Raw genomic sequence first — 14756 nt, forward strand, 5'->3', positions numbered from 1 at the left:
CAGCAAAAGTTTTAAAGGAGAATATAAAGCACTTCATCTTTCTACTTATTAGTATTTATTACACTGCACACAGGCCAGTGTCAAAGGTTCAGGGACAATGTTCAAAACAGTTGCATTTTCAGCATTTAGGAATAAAATTGCCCGTGTATTTTAGGATGGAGAATTGGTACATTCTTAAAATGGGGTGTCACCCCAATTCAACCCTGATTGGTTTCTAAAACTTTCTCTTTGAAATTTAAAAGCATAATGATTGAAGTTGACTACAGTTAAGACAATTTTCATTAGAATCATTTTCGTGCTGGCCTGCAGCGACGCAAACGTCCCTAAGGGAGGCAAAACTTTGGTATGAAGTTGTATGATACATGATGGGATTTGATAAAAAAAAAAAAAAAATTGCTTGATGCATACGTTTACACTTGAGTTTTTTGTTCATATTTTTTAAAACAGTTTGGTCTATAGTTTCATGTGACACCACGTCACATGGGCCACCATGAACATGGTATTTAAAATTCTTTGGTTGAAGCAGGTGTAGCAGCTAGAGTGGCAAGCTGCGCGTGACTTTTTTTGGACTGGTGAGTAGCGCAGCTGACTCCATTCAGTCTAATGAGCGCCATTTGTCAGCTGCTTGACAAACAACATGCCACTTCTCCAAAATGTAACATATAAATGAGATCATATAAAACGCCAGGAGTCCTTTAAGGAATTTGATTGCATTGATGTGCTTAAATATAACGAGGTTGTTCTCATTGGTCCATGGAGGCCTACGGGAAATGGACTTGAGGATGTCATGTTAATTGTTTTGTGTCCGTAGTCTTCTGTCCGTTTTGCTGCCATGTGATGTTGAAAGTGGCCCAAAGACTCTCCAAGACTACTCAACGTCTGAAGAGCCATCAGCTGAGGAATGCATCTCCATGATGAAATGTTTGACCAATCAGCCAGTTGTCAAAATGGAGGCAATGTTCACGCACAGAGACGCACAACAATCCATTTCAGGTGTAAGGGTCTTGTGAAATACAGAATGTGATGACCAGTCTTTCTTCCAGAAAAATTAACATCATCCTGACGATAAGGCATTTCTTTTGACCAGAAATGTTACTCTGGGTTTTAATGATTACCTGAATACAATTACATTTGAGGAGGATTTGTTCACTGTGACTGGTGAGTCTGACCTGATCTTACTATTGTCTTGGGGGGCAGTTATCCCACGAAAATAAGGAAATAGCAGACATTGTGCTGTTTTTATGAGTTGTCTGAAATTGATGTAATAAAATAAAAGTGTTTTCGTGTATATGACAATGATGTACATTGAGTCAGTGTGGCAATAAAAGCATTGGCCACGAAAGCAAAACCAGTTGTGGAAACGTTAGAATGATAAGATTCTGGATCCATCTGGTAGTAAATAAAGGCAAGTTCTAAAGCTGGATGTGAAGCTACCAATTTTGTCACAGAGAGGGTTTGCAGGTTTCATTGCTTTAGCACAGGGGTGGGCAAACTTTTTGATTGGCGGGCCACAACAGATTCTAAAATTTAACAAAGGGGCCAGACGAGGAGCAGATGGGTGGAGTGTTTTGGTAACCTCACCAGAAAAGAAAATACATTTAATTTCAAATGAAAGTGAAAAAAAGCATGACAACAATATACATGTCTTTGAAAAACCACAGTATTTAGAAAATAAAATATTAATTGATTCATTTAATAATTTTAATTAAAAAGTGTATTCATTAAATTTTTTTCAAGTTCGGCGGGCCATATTAAAACGTTTAACGGGCTGCATGTGGCCCCTGAGCTGTAGTTTGCCCACGCCTGCTTGAGCATGTTTCCAAGTGAAATAGTTTTCTTTTGTCGTACATTCAGTTTATTTTACAATGAAGACCAGCAGGAGTTTTGTCATTCAAGATAAAGCACACTTTCAGTGCCAACATGACCAATCTCATTGCGAAAATATTTCTGGGCTTGTGTTCTGAATTGGAAATGGAAAAGCAACTGTCTTTAAAGAGATTGCAGTACTCTCATTGAAAAGCTTTCTCTGCTCACCATGGAGAGTAATGGCTTGTATATAATCCACAAGAGCAGAAAGAAATTCTCAATGTGCAAGAAGATTCAAAGTTCATTTGGACAAGAATGTTACAAATTTCACCAGAAATTTTTATTACTGAAAAGTCCTTGTATGGCCCGAGCTCCGCAGCATGTCACACTCGTAAAGAATTGTGCGTCTTTTGCGACTCCTTCTCACCCTATTCAACATTCTCGCTACCATTTTCCATAAATGTCTTTTCAGTCAGTATATTCCTGACACAATATGTATGTAAGATATTCCTTCTTCCTCACCACCTCTGAACCTCAAAACTTTCCATTGTTTGACAGCTGTTGCTACTGGGGAAATGTAAAAATGACATCATTTCTCCTCACGAGGTCAGCCAGATGTGCTTTGAGTTCTGCTGACATCAGGTCTTCATATACCCAATGATAGAAACCAAATATTTTACTGTACTTCAAGGCAGAGTTTGCAGGCATTACGAAGGAATAAAGAAGTCATTTTGTCATTTGTTCAAACTATCTGTAAAATGTGACAGAAGAATATTATTTCATGAACTTATCATGGTGTGACTACAACGAGCCAATCAGGGTCCGAAGGAAGGAGCGAGGGATGCATTAATCATTTGGTCATGCACACTGCAAAGGCTCGTGGGGACATACAAAGACTCTTCTAAAGGAGCCTATTATAGTTTGTTGGTCGGTTATTTAACCGCCAAGCGGTAAAAGAAGGACTTGAAAAGCTGTCTACTTCACGTTCCCAAGATGTAAACGAGTTGCTTGATGGGTTGACGGCTGCATGCAGACTGCTGCATACCACCTTTAACATTTGCACATGTTTTCAGACCAGAAACACTTTTCTTTAGTTCTACTGAAATTATATCCAGCTTATAGATGTCTTGATTTTGAACAACAAAAATCATATGAAATCCGATTTCTGCAAGGTGGGTCCAAAACCACATGTGGATGTGGTTCAAAAGCCGTGCAGAGCTCCGAATGCCATGGAGATAGAGGAGATCGTTCTTCAGCTGAGAAACAACAACTTTCATAACATTGGCATGGAAGGAAAAAAAACACCAGTGTTATTTATTTGCTCCTCTTGGGGATGTTGCCAAACCTCTCCATCCTGTAGACCACTTTAAATATGAAAACACAAGGTTCAGAGACAGTTCAGAACAGCAACTTGAGAACAAAAATATACTGTACTCTTCTGGCTACATAATATGTCACACAGCATACTGTGTGCATGAGAAGCAGCCATTTGGTATATAGTTGGCATGAAAAGTGCTCTTTAAAGTGTTAAGTAAGTTCAGAAACCGTCACATTTTTGTGTGTCACAAGTATAGTAATTCGACATAATACAAATAATAAAGGATGAAAAAATATTTTTTATTTGGTAGATTTGACAAAATAATGGTTTTCCCAAAGTGAGATTCTGCCGCGCGAAAAACCAGTGTGACGTCATTCCAAGACAACTCTGGCAGAGCTCAATATAGAAAGTGTATTGAGCCAGTCTGTCAGGACCGCTTCCCAGCCGGGGCTGGAAAGCGGTGTAAGGTGGACTCTTAAGCGCAGACTCAGGAGGTGGTGTAGACAAGGTATTTATTTTAGACCGTCAAGCAGCATACAATAATCACTATGGGATATTCTCTTATCAATTTGTTAACCGCAAGGGTTCTATAATTACAAACGCCGGGAGGGCGAAACGAAAAACGCTGTAGGACCGAGTCTCACCAGGAAATAAATAACGAGGTAACAAAAAATGCTTGCAACGCAAGGAACCGAAAAACAAGTAATGCTTACCACAAAGGGTGAAGGAAAATCCAAATACGACGAAAAACTTAAAGCGAGCCGAAAAGTTGCTGAGAACAAACAATAAACACAAGGTACGCAGGAACAACACACGGGATCAATTGCGACAAGAACAAAGCTGTGAACATGAGCAAGCGCAAACATGAGCAACGCAGGATAATAATCCGACGCGGGTCTGTCCGCGTCGGCTGCTTAAATAGTCATTAATCAGTGTCCTGATGAGACGCAGCTGTGGCGATCGTGAGCGCGTCCCGCTCGTGGCCGCTTCCCGGAGCGGAGCCGCCGGGCCACGCCCACTCTCTGAAACCACAACAGACGGATCGTGACAGTACCCCCCCCTCAAAGGACGCCCCTTGGCGGACCACCTGGTTTTGACGGGTTGGCGTTGTGGTAGTCGCGGAGCAGAGATGGACACATGATCCAGGAGCGGGGGATCCACTGCCGCTCTTCTGGACGGTAGCCTTCCCAGTCAACCAGGTACTGGACTCCCCTACCCCTGCGCCTGGAGTCCAAGATCTCTCGAACCGTGTAGACCGAGTCGCTGTCGATGATCCTTGGAGGTGGTGGCGGGGCGGAGGGCGGCACAAGAGGGCAGGTAGGTGCAGGTTTGATGAGCGAGACGTGGAACACCGGGTGTATCCTCATGGTGGGAGGCAGCCTCAGCTGGACGGAGACTGGGTTGATGACCTTGTCGACCTCGAAAGGTCCCACGAAGCGCGGACCCAGCTTGCGAGACGCCCCTGCCAGGTTCAGATCGCGGGTGGACAGCCACACTTGGTCACCGACCTGGTATGTCGGGGCCGGGCGCCGGCGGCGATCTGCGATCCGTTGGTTCCGCTCCGCCGTGCGGGACAGGGCCGCCCGAGCCTCCTTCCAGACCTGGTGGGCCCGCTTGAGGTGGCGCTGGACCGAGGGGACCTCTTCAGTGCCGGCCTGCGTCGGGAATAGTGGGGGTTGGTAACCGTATGCGGTCATGAACGGTGACCTACCCGTGGCTGACGACACCAAGGTGTTGTGGGCGTACTCGATCCAGGGAAGGTGGTTGACCCAGGATGCCGGCTGATTGAGGCACACGCACCGGAGGGCTGACTCCAGGTCTTGGTTTGCCCATTCTGACTGGCCGTTGGTTTGCGGGTGGTAGCCAGAGGACAGGCTCGGTGTGGCCCCCAGGGACTGGCAGAAGCGCTTCCAGACACGGGAAATGAACTGCGGCCCGCGGTCGGACACCAGATCGTCCGGAATCCCGTGTAGGCGAACCACGTGCTGGACCAGGAGGTGAGCCGTCTCCAGGGCGGACGGGAGCTTGGGCAGGGCGATGAAGTGGGCTGCCTTGGAAAAGCGGTCCACCACTGTGAGGATGACTGTGTGACCCTTGGAGACGGGCAGTCCCGTGACGAAATCCAGCGCGATGTTAGACCATGGGCGCGCCGGAACGGGGAGCGGCTGGAGCAGTCCCGCTGGGGGCTGGTGAGACGCCTTGCTGGCAGCGCACGCGGGACAAGCCTGGATGTATTTGGTGACGTCGGTCTTGAGGGACGGCCACCAGAAACGCTGCCCGATCAGGCCTAGGGTGCGACGGACGCCCGGATGGCAGGCCAGCTTGGAGGCGTGTCCCCACTCGATCACCTCCGCCCGGTGCTGCGTGGGCACGTACAGTCGCCCCGGCGGGCATCCTGCTGGGGCGCCGTCGTTCTCCTGCGCCTCCCGGATCCTCTGCTCCATCTCCCACTGCACGCCCCCCACCAATCGGTGACCCGGCACCACGCTCGGAGGTCCTTCCTCTTCCTCCCAGGGGTCGTGGATGCGGGACAGCGCGTCGGGTTTGGTGTTTCGGGCGCCGGGGCGGTAAGTCATGGTATAGTTGAAGCGGCTGAGGAGTAGCGCCCAGCACGCTAGTCGGGGGTTGAGTCTTTTCATGAACCGGATATATGACAAGTTCTTGTGATCAGTGAAGATGGTGAACGGTTCCTTGGTGCCCTCCAGCCAGTGCCGCCACTCCTGAAGAGCCAGGACCAAAGCCAAGAGTTCCCGGTTTCCCACGTCGTAGTTGGCTTCTGCTGGCGTGAGTCGGCGGGAGAAGAAGGCGCAGGGGTGGAGTCGCTGGTCGACCGGAGACCGCTGGGAAAGGACGGCCCCCACTCCCGAATCAGAGGCGTCCACCTCTACAACAAAGGGAAGATCAGAGTTAGGGTGGTGAAGCACAGGCGGGTTCGTGAAAGCCCCTTTCAGGCTCGTGAATGCTGCTTCGGCGTTGCTGTCCCAAACGAAGCGAGTCTTTGTGGACGTGAGGCGGGTGAGTGGCAGGGCCCGGCGGCTATAGTCCTTAATGAACCTCCTATAAAAGTTCGCGAAGCCTAGGAAGCGTTGGAGCTGTTTGCGGGTGGTTGGCACCTGCCAATCCACCACCGCGCGGGTCTTGGCCGGGTCGGCCTTGAGTTGTCCATTTTCGACTATGAACCCTAGGAAGGGCACTGAGGTTTTATGAAACTCGCATTTTTCGGCTTTGACAAAAAGTTTGTTTTCGAGAAGCCGCTGCAAAATGGCGCGAATGTGCCGCTGGTGTTCGCCAACGGTGCGGGAGAATATAAAAATGTAATCCAGATCGACAAAACAGCAGACGTTCAACATGTCCCTCAGTACGTCGTTTATGAGAGCTTGGAACACGGCCGGCGCGTTGGATAAGCCGAAAGGCATGACTAGGTACTCGAAATGCCAGAGGGGGGTTTTAAACGCTGTCTTCCACTCGTCGCCCTCCCTGATCCGGACCAAGTGGTAAGCACTTCGCAGGTCCAACTTGGAGAAGATAGTCGCGGATTGTAACGGCGCGAATGCGGAGTCCAGCAACGGCAGTGGGTATCGGTTGTTTATTGTTATCGCGTTTAGCTCCTTGTAATCTACGCACGGGCGCAAGCTCTTATCCTTCTTCTCGACGAAGAACAAGCCCGCCCCGACCGGGGACGTGGAGGGGCGAATCAGGCCCGCGGCCAGCGACTCGGTGATGTAGTCCTTCATGGCACCTTGCTCGGGCAGCGAGACCTTGTAGAGGCGGACTGACGGGAGCACCGGATTTGGCAGCAGGTCGATCGCGCAGTCGTACGGACGGTGTGGGGGCAAGGACTTGGCGCGCTCCTTGCTAAACACGGCGCGGAGGTCGTGGTAAATAGCCGGGACGTTATTGAGGTTTACGTCTCTCACCGGGACTACACTGACCTGCCGACCCTCTTCGACGGAACGTAAGCAGTGAGCGTAACAGAAGGGGCTCCAGCTCTGGATCGCTAGTCGCCCCCAGTCGATATCCGGGTTATGCGCTTTCAGCCACGGAATCCCCAGGACGACCGGGGCTGCTCTAGACGGCATTACGAAAAAGGAGCGTTTTTCGATGTGGTTACCGGAGAGTTTCAACGTCAGGGGCTCGGTTAAGCGGCGGATGTCGGCTAGTAGGTGACCGTCGAGATCGCACAGCTTTTCGGACCGGTCTAAGTCCGTGACGGTGCCCATGCACTTGCTTGACCAGTCAGGAGGCTCATCATGAACGCTACCATAGCACTATCGTGAGCATAGGTCAGGGGTTGCTGATCGAAGATCAGCCGGCAGTGGTGGATAAAGGGGCCGCCGTGGCGGTTGGGATGGGGCAAACTGGGTTCTTTGAATGGGTAGCCCACAACCGGTTGCCCGGTCGGGGCTGCGACGGGGTGGGGGGCCGGAGCGACAGGGGCCGCCAAGGTGCTCAAATGAGCATCGAGGCTCGTTAGTTTGTGCGCCAGCTGGCCGACCGCATCGCGGAGCGTCGCGAGTTCGGACGCCTGCTGGCCTACCATGCGTCCTTGACTGGCCAAGGCCTTAAATACCTTCTCTGAGTCAGCGGAATCCATGGTCGGATTATTCTGTCAGGACCGCTTCCCAGCCATTGTGAATTTCAAGTTATTTCAGAGATCATTGTATATTCTTCGATCATTAAAAGTTGTTTTCCAACAAAATTGTCCATGCGTGTAAGTGAGTAGTAACTATATAGTATAGCAGGATGTTTATGTCATCGACCTACAGTGTCCTTAACATCCATCCATCCATTATCCGTACCGCTTGTCTTATTTCTTAAATTGAAAATAAAATAAAGAAACAAGAATGGAAAGTTATATCCTGTAAGTGGGAACAAAAGCATGGTCGTGGTGGCCATTTGGAGTTTCAGGAGTTTCCCGAACGGTGAGTCAATTTCCAGGCCGGTCGACCGCATGTCGGCATCCATCTATGCCGTCAACAGAGCAGGGCAGTCCGTGCCGGGTGCAGAACTGTACGGCCCTGCTGCCCGACCGGACGCCCATTTCTGGGGCATGGGGCCGAAGGTGACAAATGTTAAAAGAGGGTTTGATTAACAAAGGTCGGAGAGTGATTATAGTCCGGCCTCTGAAAAGCGCCACTACCAACTGTTTGTGTATGACGAGATGTGAGACAGCAGTGCATGTTGTGCCTACATTTCCTTACTCTGACATCATGTAACCCACGCCTCCTATCTGCTACTGGGGTGTACCATTGCAAGAGGGGGGCAATACCACAATCCCTATCAGACAAACAGTGCGTACTTACTTGCATTGGGCACGTTCATGGAGAAGAAGAAAAATGGAGGAGACTAACAAGACCATAATAAGCGGATTTCAATAGTAAATTACCCAGCGAATGATGTTTAAATATACCTCTGCCATGAGCAACTGTCCTGCGGCGGCCTCATGCACGAACGCTATTTTTTTGTGGCGTAACCGGCTCAGGGGCCGACAATTTTTATGACTAATGCTTGCAGGGTTGAGGTCAGTACAGATACAACAGATACAACGGTACAGAGATTGCAGCTGTAGGACGGGGGACTGACCGGCAAAAAAGGGTCTAGTCCCAAGGTTTGTCCATCGCCAAATAGAAATCAGTATGTCGGCTCCCACTACGGTCCATGAATTCAAATTAAATACCGTCCTTTGTTGTCATTTGTCCGTTTATCTGTGAAAAATTTAAATTACATCAAGACCACATGTGCACTCAGAACAACGTAAAGAAAGAGTAACAACTATTTAAAAAGACCACTGCAAAGCATGCTGGGATATTTATAAAAGAAAGGGAATTAGTCAGCGCCATCTGCTGGATATCATAGAGATGTGTCTCCAATGCATCCACTGGAAATGTAACATAAGCAATTACGTATGTGAGCACAAAATGTGTGGGATAACTAAATGAATATTTTGCGGATCATCCGTTCATTCTACTCACTGTAAACTTCACTCTTTGTGTAAATATACATAGTAGTCTCAAAGTAGCCGTGTGCGCAGCTCTTCCATGGAAAAAAAAGAGTTCCATCGTCATTAAAGCAAATTTGTACTCCTCAAACTTTCCAAATAAAACCGATCCAGCTGTGTGCTGTGGTGCTCTGTGCGTCATCCGTCGCTGAGCACTCCGTGGACACACGACAAAGGAAGAGCAGAGGCAGAAATGTCTGCTCATGCGCTATTCTCTCTTTCTTTCAATCTCTGTTTGTTGTGGGCAGCTGTCGGAGTCGTGCCGAGCCGGGCAATGATCATTGTGGACAGCCAGGAGCAAGGCTTTGTCACCTTAAACGACATGTTCCGTGAAGTGGAAGAGTTGATGGAAGATACACAAAGCCTACTCGAGGATGCCGTTGACCAGGTCGGATTTCATAATGATTGCCACTATTCTTTACTTTAGACCAATCTCGATGTGATTATTGTGCAATGAGTAAAGAACAAACCTGAACATTAATGCTGAGCAACTTTTGTTCAGGACTGGCAGTTTCATTAGTTATCAACTTTTTTTCTTGTTGTATTTGTGCACGTTGTGAAATATAATTCAGAGACATTTCCTATTTGTTCCATTATTAAAGGGACTAAACCAATTATTTAGTATGATCGCATAGAAATTATTCCAACAATGAAAATGAATTCCAAGAATAATAAACACACTGTTAAATGTACAGCCTTGTGAGACAATAAATCAAGTGAAGGATGTCCCTGGGCCCCTCCTTTTGCTATCATTGTTGCAACCCTAAACTTTGTCTGGCCCTTTTGTTATATGCAATTTTCAAGTGAATTCTAACTCTCAGATAACAACCGAGAGTGCCAAGTCACTGGAAAATCACCATCATCACCACAGTGGCACCAAGACTGTGAAAGATGGAGGGGTGACCATTCAAACTGACAAGGTACTTACATGCTTACATATTAAAAGCAATAAATAGCTGCGTCCTTTGGAAAACATTTTTTTTCCCACCCTTTTTGTTTTTTGTCTTTTAAAGATGATTAACAGCACATCAGGAGAGACAGAATCATCACATGTTCATGTGGAGATTTCAGGCGAGTGGAACAATGTGTATCATGTAAGTGTTCAGCTTTCCTGTCCTCTATCTCAGAAATGTAGTCAAGAAACAAAAGCATAAGGAATAGTGAGATAGCAGTGCAATGGAGTACAGCTAATGGTCTCTGACTAAGTGGTCAGGAATCCCGTTTTTTTTTGTTCTGAAAGACACAGCCTTTAGAGCAAACACTAGAAACTTTGTTTTTTTAATGATAATTTAAAAATCCAAAATGTCATCTCCTGGGAGGGTTTCATGGTTTACAAACTCATCCTAAAGACTTGTTTTTACATACAGTTGCAGCATGCAGCTAACGCACCGTATGTTTTTCATTTCTCATCATTTGTCATCAGGCAGCAAGCATGGTTGAGGCCAGGTGTTGACTGTCTGTTTTTCATTACATGCAATAAAATCCCCCCAGGGCAAATTGAACTCACACACTGCTGCATATTTGATGTAGCACTCCTTATAGAGAACAAGATCACACACATGCAGGAATGCAAGAGTGACACACTTGGGGTATATATTGTGGCAAAGAGAGCGGTGATGATTATGCTGAGCTGAGCTCTTTGTTTGTCTTATTCACTTATAATGAGTTATCAGAAAGTCCTTTTTGGGCAATATTTACGAGACTAGACTGATAAGTGCTACTGGGCATATGACTAACTGCAGCAGTATTTTTCTGGACCCTATTGAGGTAATTACGGGGTTGTCTGGCCCCAACTTATAGTTTCCAGTGTTTTTTTTTTTATTACTTCAAGAAGACCTCATTGCAAAGACTGCAGAAAAAAAAATCCCAGAGAAACTCTGTCAGGATATGAAGAGTGGATTGGCTGATTCTTGAAAACTGACCTGGTCTATTGAGAGCAGATAATTATCTACTTTTGTGTGCCCCCTGCTGACAGTTACCAAGAGAGTGTGAGGTCCTGTTTTAACACCACACTTTTTTTGGTTGATTTTTCAATTGGTGCAAAATTTGCGGTGGGCCAAATGTGGATTTATTTTTTCAAGAAAATAATCTTCTGGAATGACCAAACTCATGAGCTCCATTTGGCCAGTCCACTGTTGGGCTCGTCTATCATTTTACATGGGAGGTTTAATGTTCTCTGGTGATCTTTAGGTCCAGACTCCCGCATTTTATACTTCCCAAATGACATGACAGTAGAGATTGTTTTAATTTTGTTTAGTTAGATTTACACTGCAAGCACACTCAGTACATGTACGGGATGAGAAAAGATAACACTAGAGCGTCATGAACTAGTACTGTTTTGTGCAAAAATATAGGGGTTTATTCAAGTGAGCTTTATTTACTGCACATTTACAGTTGTGTAATACACAGCACACAATTATCAGTTGTTTCATTCACCTTAAACAAAAAATCACAATAGAATTTCCAGTAAATTACAGGCAAAAATGTTGCCAGCAAAAATTGTTCAAAAACACAAATTTAATTTCTGTAAAAATCTATTACAACATAGATGTTTTAGATGTTACTGTATTTTTTGGGGGGGGGCAGCAATTTATTGTTATCTTTTTCTGATCAACTAATAAATTACAGTACATACTTACCTGGCAACTTGTTGCCTCTAAATACCTGTAAATAAATTATACAATAACTAGTTGCAATTTTTTTTAATGTTTTTACAGTATATGATGGTGTACAGATATTAGTAATTTTTACCCCAAAAGCCAGAGCAGGGTTCAGAAGTGTTTTTTTACGACGCAGAATTGTTCACTGTATTATCCAGTAATTCGGAAGTGGCGCTGTCAGCTGCCAATGTGTTTTATGTACAAGTGTCGGTGGATATGTCACTACAAAATCAGATGCATGTGATGAAATGGTGAATTACAGCACACTGCTTATCTTGTGTGGTGAGAAGGGGGCACAAAACATGATGTCAGAAAATGAAGTAACCAATGAAGTTTGAGTTTCTAATAAAAGAAAATAATAATAAAATGACAACCTAAAATATTAAAGAAAGAAGCCCCTTCAGTTTTGAACTTCTGGCAGATTGCTTGGACTCTCACCGCAAGTACGTTGCCCCAGGAATGGTGTAGTTTTGGGTTATGAAATTTAGAAGGAAAATATAAACTATCATCAGAACAATTTGGAAATTTTAAGTTTTTAAAGGGAGACCCTGAAGCATAAACAACAACAGTAGACCAGACAGACACAAAAGGAAAGGCGGGAGTACAAAAAAGGGAAGAAGAAGAGGAGACGGCAGCAGATTTGAGACCCATAAAAATCTTTATTGAGACAGTCAGTCTAGTTTTGCAACATTCATGCTCAATTTCTTTGCCCCATCAATGATTATCCGTCACGTGTATCTCACACCACAGGAGTGCCTGGTGGACGAGGACTGTGGTGAACTCAAGTATTGCCTGTATCGGATTGACAGCTCCAAGTGCCTCCCCTGCATACCAACAGATATGGTGCGAAGTCCGTGTTGTTTTCGTTATCCTATTTCTTTGTTCTGTTAAACAAGTCTATTTTTATGTGACCAATGAAACAAATGACTGCTGGTGTAGTGAATGCTGTGCTTTATACTGACAAAAATAAGAATCAAAAGCATTTTGATTTTAATGTGCACATATTTACACGGGATCAAATCAAAAAAGAAAAGTCTGGTTACAGCGAGATGAACTTGTAATGTCAGAACTTCAAATTAATTACATTTTCCCGGCCATCTTGGAAAATTAGTCTGTAAAAGTCCAATTTTGTTTATCTTTACTCCGTTTGTACTTTCAAAACGCAATTGCCTGCACTTTGTCAATTCTTTGCGTTATCAGTAAAATCTGTCTGTGGCTATTATTTGTACTGAGTTGGGCTCTGTAAAATACTTACTTGCATTACACTTTGCAAATCTGAATGTGTTTCCCTTCTTAGCCCTGCACAAAGAATGAGGAGTGCTGCTCAAGTCAGTTGTGTGTTTGGGGCCAGTGTACGCTCAATGCCACTGAGGGAACAGAGGGAACAATCTGTCAGGGGCAGAATGACTGCAACCTGGACCTCTGCTGTGCCTTCCAACGAGGTAACCTCTTTTCTGTAAGACTTACTCCAAGACCATCATGAAGGATTCAACCGGTTGTATTTGTACACTTTCTTCCACATATTTTGTTCGGGGTCACGGGTGTGCTGGAACTTTTCCCAGCTGACACTGGGCAAGAGGCGGGTGCGCCACAGAAAGACAACCATTCATACTCATATTCAAAGCTCTGGGCAGTTTAGAGCTTTCCAACAATCTAGCCTACATGTTTTCGGATTGAACGGAGAAAAGTTCATACACAAGGAGCGCATACAAACTCCTCACAGAGTCAAAGACAACCTTTGACTGTAAGGCAGGCGTGCTTTCTGGATGTGCTGCTTTTATTACAATAAGTGTTTTGAAATCCATGTGCTTGTCGAGCCTGACTCTATTAAAGCTGCCCTCTCCTTTATTCTCTCCAGAGCTTTTATTTCCTGTGTGCAACCCCAAACCGGGAGAGGGGGAGGCCTGTCTGAACCAACCCAATCTCTTGATGGACATGCTCGCCTGGGACCAGGAGGGTCCTCGCGACTACTGCCCCTGTGCCAATGACCTTCAGTGCCAAGCTCAAGGGTCAGAGCAAACATTAGTACACAATAAATATGATGATAGATGTCCTAAATTATGCTTGCAGTTTTTGGGAGGCGCAGCAAGCAGTTGCTATTACTTAACTCCCTTCTTTACTGCATTACTTATAATTTTTTCTGTTACAGACGTGGATCTGTTTGTGGGCTGTGGGACCAGAAATAGGAGCTGAGTGCAGAAACTAAAATACACGAGTTTGCCTGAAGCTACTTTTAAGTCGTGATTGATGGTTGACCTGCTGCAACTGTCAGCTATTCAAAATTGGAAAGAGTTGCACTGTTTCTTAATGAATGTATTATTTTCAATAAAAAAAATGCAATGACTCCTGATAAGTATGGCGGACTGGAAGTGTCAAAATTAAAGAAATAAACACACCATGAAATGGTTAGCTAAAATTGCCATCAATTAACTAATTGTTTAATTCATTCATAAAATTTGGAATTAAATAAATCAGATAAATAAACAAATGCACCATTAAATATTTAAATAAAAGTGTCATAGATTATTATTGATTATATTTATTAGTTAAATAAATCGATGTGTCATTAATTAATTCAAATACCAATGATTATATTAAAAAAGTACATATATATAACTCTTTTTGTATTTAATTAATCATTTCATGGTGGCGTGTGTTGTAGGGTTTCATTCATATATTTTATCTGTCAAACTCGCACGTCAAAGTTAGTGGGCGTGGCTAAACGCGGACAAACTCGAATCTTGTCTAAACCATTGCTTTGACCTGAAGTGGTTGGAAGCATGGCGGCAACGTTCATGTAGGACCTTCATGAGCTACCTTGATTGAGCGATCGAGGCTTGTATTTAGTTGTTTTGCTTGAGTGTTCAAACCAATGTAGAATTGAATAGCGTCGTATGAATAGTTTCACTAGACCCTCTATTGGCCTTAATCCATTATTCTAGAATTGATTTGCCTTGACTTGATAAGCATCGCA

At 45.0% G+C, this 14756-nt stretch overlaps 1 protein-coding gene across 1 annotated transcript; it reads left to right on the top strand.

Annotated features, from left to right (window-relative positions):
* Positions 1–9229: 9229 nt before the first annotated feature.
* On the top strand, positions 9230–14143 carry dkk3b (dickkopf WNT signaling pathway inhibitor 3b). The gene is made up of 7 exons (XM_088299157.1): positions 9230–9510; positions 9944–10042; positions 10136–10216; positions 12533–12625; positions 13080–13224; positions 13641–13791; positions 13932–14143. Exons 1-7 carry the CDS (start codon positions 9316–9318, stop codon positions 13966–13968), a joined length of 801 nt encoding a protein of 266 aa, XP_088155283.1. The 5' UTR covers positions 9230–9315; the 3' UTR covers positions 13969–14143.
* Positions 14144–14756: the final 613 nt, after the last annotated feature.

This window comes from Idiotropiscis lumnitzeri, chromosome 6 (assembly GCF_059441095.1).
Source record: "Idiotropiscis lumnitzeri isolate Australia: NSW breed Sydney's pygmy pipehorse chromosome 6, RoL_Ilum_1.0, whole genome shotgun sequence".
In the NCBI taxonomy this organism is placed as follows: Eukaryota; Metazoa; Chordata; class Actinopteri; order Syngnathiformes; family Syngnathidae; genus Idiotropiscis; species Idiotropiscis lumnitzeri.

Excerpts from the sequence above, each read along its gene's own strand:
- dkk3b (XM_088299157.1), top strand. The coding sequence starts at position 9,316 with ATGTCTGCTCATGCGCTATTCTCTCTTTCTTTCAATCTCTGTTTGTTG. Across the intron at positions 9,511-9,943 it reads TCGAGGATGCCGTTGACCAG|ATAACAACCGAGAGTGCCAA; the intron begins GTCGGATTTCAT and ends TCTAACTCTCAG. Across the intron at positions 10,217-12,532 it reads AGTGGAACAATGTGTATCAT|GAGTGCCTGGTGGACGAGGA; the intron begins GTAAGTGTTCAG and ends CTCACACCACAG.